At 42.5% G+C, this 7,257-nt stretch overlaps 1 protein-coding gene across 1 annotated transcript; it reads right to left on the reverse strand.

Moving 5' to 3' along the window:
* Positions 1 to 2,782: 2,782 nt before the first annotated feature.
* On the reverse strand, positions 2,783 to 4,755 carry LOC131639033 (uncharacterized). The gene is made up of 2 exons (XM_058909552.1): positions 3,323 to 4,755; positions 2,783 to 2,879 (listed from the first exon to the last, which is right to left on the reverse strand). The coding sequence occupies exons 1-2, from the start codon at positions 4,753 to 4,755 to the stop codon at positions 2,783 to 2,785; spliced, it is 1,530 nt and encodes a 509-aa protein (XP_058765535.1).
* Between the last annotated feature and the right edge of the window lie 2,502 nt (positions 4,756 to 7,257).

Consider the following 7,257-nt stretch of genomic DNA (forward strand, 5'->3'; position numbering starts at 1 on the left):
ACCTGTATCAATCAGAACTCGAGACAACACAGCATCCAGACACTTGACGGAGATATGCAATGCTTTGTTGTGTGCCCTACCCTCGGGTGGAAGTTCCTCATCACAAAAACCCAAACAGTTACCAGCAGCAATGTTGGTCACAACCCCTTCAAATTGAGGCACAGTAATGTCTTGAGTTACGTGAGCGGAAGCCAGAACTTTCATAAGAGCATCACGGTGAGCTTCTGAGTGCACCAAAAGGGACAAGATGGAGATTTTAGCTTGAGTTTGGTCAAGTTGATCAATCACCTTGTAGTCACTTTTCTTAATGATCCTCAAGAGTTGCTCGGCATCTTGTGCATTACGTGTTACAGGAGGGTCGACAGCAACTTGCTTCCCCTTTGCTTGCGCACTAGCATCCTTATTGGTCTCTTTAGGAGGCGGAGGAGGGGCAGCAAAGATCCGACCACTACGGGTGATGCCACTAGTGCCAGTAATATTAGTGATACTCGAATTACCTACTGGAGGACAGTCAAACTTCTTCCCTCGAATATACACGGCATTATAACTCCAAGGAACAGCCTTTGAATCATTCATAGGAGAGGGAACAAGAGACGGGGTTGAAGGAGTCGAAGGAGCATTTGGAACCTGAATAACCAACGGATTTCTCGGAGCCAGAATAGCCAAGGGAGTACTCGGAGCCTGAATGACCAAGGGAGTGCTCGGAGCATGGATGATCAAAGGAGTACTTTGGGCTTTTGTCGTATCAGCAGGAGAATAAGGGATCTCTAGAATAGCCACTTCGTCATCAGGAACAATCTTTTCCACTCTAATGACACCTTCATTCATCAGCTTTTGAATCTCCTCTTTCAATTTAGCACATTCTTCCGGATTAGAAGAACACTGCAAACAGAAGTCATGTAGTTCACACAAAACCTTTTGTTGCATAAGATACTCTCTGACAACTGCTAGCGGCATCCTAACCTCATTAACATCATTTACCAGGATCTGATCATCACATAACTCAATAGCATTGGTCGCACCAGCATGAGGAGGCATAGGATTATTCTGCACATTAGGACCGGTAGGAGTGAACGAGATGAGCTTGTCATCGAGAAGATCCTGGACCTTGTATTTTAACGCTTTACACTTTTCGATCGTATGGCCTGGAGCGCCTGAGTGGAATTCACAACGAGCATTAGCATCATATCCTGGAGGAAGAGGACTAGGCGGAGGGCCCATTTCACGGAGTTGCACCAATTGACCAGCAAGTAATTGGGGAAGGAGTTGGGCATATGGCATCGGAATCGGATCTATACGCCTGTCAGGGTACCTCTGCCTTTGTGGAGCTCTTTGACCTTGAGGCCTAGGATTCTGTTGACGATTCTGAGGAGCAGCAACTTGTTGTTGTGGCACGAAAGGCTGTTGGGGTGTCATCCATGGTTGTGGAAATGCAGCAGCGTATGCCTGAGGGGCATACGGATTGGGAACAGCATATGGCATCGGGTAGTAAGGAGGTGGAACAGCAGAGTATACCGGAGTTCGACCTTGGTCAACTGAAGCAGTACTGGTTTCACCTTCTTTCTTCTTCACAAACCCAGAATACGGCTTCTTACCATTACCACTTGAGTTGCTAGGACTAGTAACACCTTGAATGGTACCAGCTTTTACACAGTTCTCAACCCGTTCACCAATGATGACCACATCTGAGAAGGACGGAGAAGTATTACTAACCATGTGTTGAAGGTACGGCCCTTTCAGAGTACCCATAAACAGATCAATCAATTCTCGATCAAGAAGAGGAGGTTGAACTCGAGCAGCAAGTTCACGCCACCTCTGGGCATATTCTTTGAAAGATTCTTCAGACTTTTGTGACATATTCTGCAGTTGGGCACGGCTAGGAGCCATAGCAGTATTGTAGTGGTATTGTTTCAAGAAGGCATCAACAAGTCCTCCCCAAGTACTGACATTGGCCCTCTCAAGTTTCATATACCACTCCAACGGAGCTCCTGTGAGACTGTCCTGGAAGAAATGCATAAGCAGAGGTTCGTTCTCGGCGTGAGCGGCCATCTTACAACAGTAAGAACGAATGTGAGTTTCTGGGCAAGTAGCTCCCTTGTACTTATCAAAATCTGGCACCTTGAACTTCGGTGGAATAACAATTCCAGGCACCAAGCTCAAGGCAGCGGTATCGAAACTCGAAGTTTTAGCAACCTCAACGGCCTTAAGGCGTTCTTCGAGAGCTTGGTACATCTTAGCAGTCTCAGTCAACTCAGTAGTAAGATCATGTTCAAGATCAATAACCTCATGGTGGTCATCCACTACCTTTGCTATACCCTCAACAGGAATCTCCTTAGTGTTTACTCCCCCATCAGCAGAGTTAGTAGGAGTATCCTTGATCAATCCAGCAACGCTCTTTCTGAGCTCTTCTTGTCCTTGGACAACGACATGGAAAGTCTCCATAAGTTGGGTCATTCTTTCCCCCATAACATCCATATCCCTACGGAGGGCAGCTTGATTATGTTCAAACTGATCCATGATTCTCTCGTTGCTCTTGGTGCGGTAAGGATGTAAGAAAGTCAGCTTCGTCGTCGGAAAAGAAATCTGTTTTGTAAGGGACCCCAATTAGTGTCTTGTATAATAACCTGAAAAATGCAATGTGACAATGTGAATGTATGTGTGCATGTGTGCATATGATGTGTTGTGTCATTTTCAGGGTATCCAAAATCGAATTGATGGTCAAGAACAAATAACAACGTGATGAGAGAGATATCAAGTGAAAACGGAAAGCAATTCATTTCATTCATAATAGCTCCCTAAGGCGAGTAGGTTCATACACAAATAACAATGTTTCAATATAAAGAACATTAGAGACCCCATCCAACAAATCTGGTGGTGATCTACAAACAAATTTAATTATCAATTCATCTCAATGTAGAACAAAGGTCCTCCTTGTCTGAAATGGGCGTCACTCCACTTCTTTGTTTCGTCAAACAGCTTCTTATTCGCCTCCCGATCTCTTCCTTTGACAAGGCTTTGGATCACTTCATCCTTTCGGAATAACTGCGTGTCTAGATTCTTGCAGCAATCCCTAAGTTCGTCACACCCTTTGCATTCTGGGATATAGGTCTTCTCAAGTGCATTTGCTTCACTCATCATTTGATCTCTGAGCTTGACATTCTCTTCAGCTAGTCGGGCGGTGCGGAGGTGACTTCCTTTCAGTTGGGTCTCAACTGCTATTCTCTGAGTGGTCTCTTCTTCCAGTTTCTTCTTCATGGTCCTCAACTCATATTTGGTTTCTTTCTCCAGTCGGAGCTTGTGAGCTTTCAGGTCTTCTTGGTACTCTCGTCTGAGCTTCTCTTTTTCTTCCTTTATAGTCTTTTCTATAACCTTTTGAGGGTCTTCAGTAGGAGCAACAACAACTTTTCCGTCCTCTTCAGTTCTAACCCTTTTCCTGGCTTGGGAAGATTCTCCTTTGAGAGTTTTAAGTTCATGGGCCAGTTCATTCTTTGTCTGTTTAAGGAAATAGCGCTTCAAATCCATATCCCTATCTTTCTCTTTCAGTCTCAAATTGGCGACGCGGACCTGGTCAAAACGTTCCCTTGATACCATAGTTTCTGATATCTTCGGAGGTTGTGCATACAAGAGAGGAACTTCCGGGAATGGTAACAAAAGTGTCTTGACTCTTTCCATAACCCAATCGGTGTAGGGCTTCATAGCAATGGCATTCTTGGCTCCTAGAGTGGATCTCTCACCTATATGAATGTTATTCCAGGCCTTCCTGATTTCCTCAAGCGCTACAGGGTCAGCTCCCTTTTCAAAGTACACGGATTGGTAAATCTCCCTATCCGAAGGCCCACTCTTCATGGTATAGCCCAACTGACGAAGAGCTAGAACTGGGTTGTAGTTAATACATCCTCTTGTCCCAATGAGCGGGACGTTACCAAAGTTTCCGCACCTAATAATGACTTCAGATATGCCTGTTCGGAATTGATACCATACGATGTCGTTTGCAGTAAGTCCCATGATTCTCTGAGACCATTTCTGAGTAGAGGTAACAAACGGACCACTAGCAGGCAAGTGAGATTTGAACCATTTATATAACAGCGGCAAGCAACCTCGAATAGCCCCCCTTTTACCATGCCGAGAGTGAATGGAATAATATGTGTCAGCCAATAGGGTGGGTATTGGATTCTTGTCCATAAAAAGACATATAGCAGCCAAATCAACGAACTTGTGAATGTTGGGAAACATCACAATTCCATAGATCAGAGCGGCCAAAATAGCATTGAAAGCCTCCCATATTCCTTTGTCAGCAAATTCTTGAGCTTTTTCAACCAGGAAACTCATGTAGAAGCCATGAGTATCACCATTCTTCTTCCAGTTATCATGAACATCTCCCAAGCTCAAATAAAGAGCGTTGGCAATGTAATCCAACCTAGGTTTCTCCGGGACACAAACAAAAGGCACTCTGTGTTGAATCTTGATGTTGAGGAGGTAAGAGTACTCTTCGAGAGTGGGAGCTAGCTGATAATCTGAAAATGTGAAACAACGGATATCTGGGTCGTAGAACTGAAGAAGAGTAGATAAGGCCCATTCGTCGACACGCGAGTACAGAAGAGATAATATGTTGCCATAATTGTCACTGAACAATGTTTCATTATGACCAGTGACCAATTCCCCCAATTGTCCCAACTGAACCGTACCCTCGTGATGGAAAGTATAGGTGTGTGTGCGCCTTGTAGCTCCTTGATTGACTGTCACGTTGTTATCCATTCTTGACGGAGGTTGATATTTTCTGGATACCCTGAAAGATGACATGCATATGAGAGTTAACTTTTTTCTTTTCTTTCTTTTCTTTCTTTTTTTCTTTTTTTTTTTTGAAATTTAAACATGCTATGATGAAAATGATGCAGATTGGGTCCCCACGACATTGAGGGACCAAGGCAATAATTATAAGCAAGAAGATATCATAGGATCGAAGGTCCGGCATAGATCAGAGAACCAGAAGAACCATAATCATCAATAGAACCAAATAGTCACCAACGGTACCTGTCATGTATATCCCTCCCCACTCACGGGTGTAGTCTAGGTCAGGGTAGGTCAAAATGGCAACCAGCGTTATCAGTCCACCTGAGGCACCAATGTTGTTGCATCTACATGCCAACAATGATACCCCATTTGGACCTCGACTGGGCGTGGGTCTCATGATCGCACTAGACAAGACCTGACATCTCATCGGCGTCATGACTATCCACTCTATCCTAGGTATCCTATGTGTCACTCTGGCCTGGGTATTGGGCCTTTTACCTCATAGAACATCCCACCCAACCTGCAAAACAGAACAGAAGACCCCAAGGAACACAGAATATAATCCATATGCATGATGTGCAAACAGAAATAAACATGATATGCAAGCAGAAAAATAAACATGCAAACATATATACAAGGTATAGACATAAAAACAAATAAACACCCAGTAAATAAACAAACAAACGCAGGCTAGGATCGACTCGCTAAGGATGGACCAGCAATAGGTCTAGCAACTTCCCCAGCAGAGTCGCCAGCTGTCGCACGCTCGCGAAAAATGAACAGAGTCGCCACCAATATATTTATCCCATAAGGGAAAGGAATATCAGAAAACCTGGCAAAGGAAGGAACAGGGTCTTGCGACCAGAGAATCAAGGTACGGGAGTCGGTTACGCGAGGGGAAGGTATTAGCACCCCTCGCGCCCATCGTACTCGATGGTATCCACCTATGTTTGTTTCTATCTAATGGGTGTATACTATGTCTATGTCTAAATGCGAATGAATGCAAAATGTAGGGAAAATAAAGAATTGTACTCGCACGGGCCCTACCCCGCTGCCTACGTATCCTTTTCAGGAATCAGAGTTACCATAGCTCGGCTAAAGATTTTCTGTTTGTTTTTGTGTTTTTTAATTGGGCGGAGTCAACGTTCACGTTCTTGCATAAGGGAGGACCTACGATGCGTACAAACGGAAATGACATTGCCCTTAGGAAGGAGAAAAAGAGATTGGTTTGTATCTTTTAGGGTAATTCCATGATGACGAGAACCCACTACAAGGTCTCGCATCACTTCCTTACTTTTGCTTTAAATCTGACCATTTATTAGGTTTTTTGAAGTATTTTTGGTTGGTGATTTTTAAGGGGATTTAATTTTGTGACTTAGATCATACCAAAAGAATTTTGTTTGTTTTTTTGAATATTTAGAGAATGCACATCGAGGTCTACACCACAATCGATTCTCTAAATGACGGATAAGAAATACATCGAAATCTACATTCCAATCATTTCTTTCCGTTTAGTAGAAAAGAACGTACATCGGGGCCTACACCCCAATCATTTCTTTTCTACTACGTGGGGAAGAACGTACATCGGGGCCTACGCCCCAATCATTTCTTTCCCACCATATATCAGAAGTGTGAATTGTCAGGTTTTTATTAAGTATTTTAAAAGTTGAAAAGGAAAAGAGAATGAGAAGGGAACTAATCCTGTGTTCTAATCTAAGTGTTATTGTCGTTTACAAGTCTAAATCCTAATGTTAACATGGTGACTCAATCCTAAAAGGAGTAATGAAAAGGTACTTAACAAAAATAGGCCTAAAATAAGGCCAAGAATAAGAGCAATAAAATCGCACAAGCGACATACAAAAATAACATGAAATAGTACAGAACGATTCAAGCATTAGCACAAAATGAAACTAAAAAACTACTATTTTTATGGGTTTTTATGAAAGAACTCAAATGTCAAAATTAACCTAAAAGATCTACTATTTTTATGAGCCTTTTTAATGTCGATGACCACCTAAAAATCTAACAAATTTTAAAGGTTCTATCATGTTTTTATTAACTAAAAGTAAAAAGCTATTGTGAAGTGAACCTAAAATCTAACATTGATCTTATGCATTTTTTATATGATTTTAAAAATGGAATTATGAGCTAAAAAATAAGAGCAAAACAAAGATTACAAGTGAAAATCTAAGCTACACTGCAGGGGGGTGAGTTAGCAGAATTTGTATGAACTAAAATTGGTTACAAGCACAAACAGGGCTTAAACAGGGGTGTGTCAATAGCTGGGGCGCTAAGGCCCAGTCTAAACATGTGATGGTATGTTGGTGAAGCAAGGGTGCAATCCCGAAAATAGCATGGCCCAATGCACACTAAGGCCCAGAATTATCACAATTGATTTATTCCATTATTCAGCATGTGACAATATCTATTTTTTTTATCATACGATTATTCAGTGCATGGCGTTCT

The sequence above is a fragment of the Vicia villosa genome, unplaced genomic scaffold (genome assembly GCF_029867415.1).
Source record: "Vicia villosa cultivar HV-30 ecotype Madison, WI unplaced genomic scaffold, Vvil1.0 ctg.002507F_1_1, whole genome shotgun sequence".
In the NCBI taxonomy this organism is placed as follows: Eukaryota; Viridiplantae; Streptophyta; class Magnoliopsida; order Fabales; family Fabaceae; genus Vicia; species Vicia villosa.

Bases quoted from the DNA above. Each gene is read 5' to 3' on its own strand.
- LOC131639033 (XM_058909552.1), bottom strand. From the start codon at position 4,755: ATGGATAACAACGTGACAGTCAATCAAGGAGCTACAAGGCGCACACAC. The intron at 2,880-3,322 runs GTACCAAGAAGA...ATTTGTTTGTAG, and splicing joins AAAGAGAAGCTCAGACGAGA to ATCACCACCAGATTTGTTGG.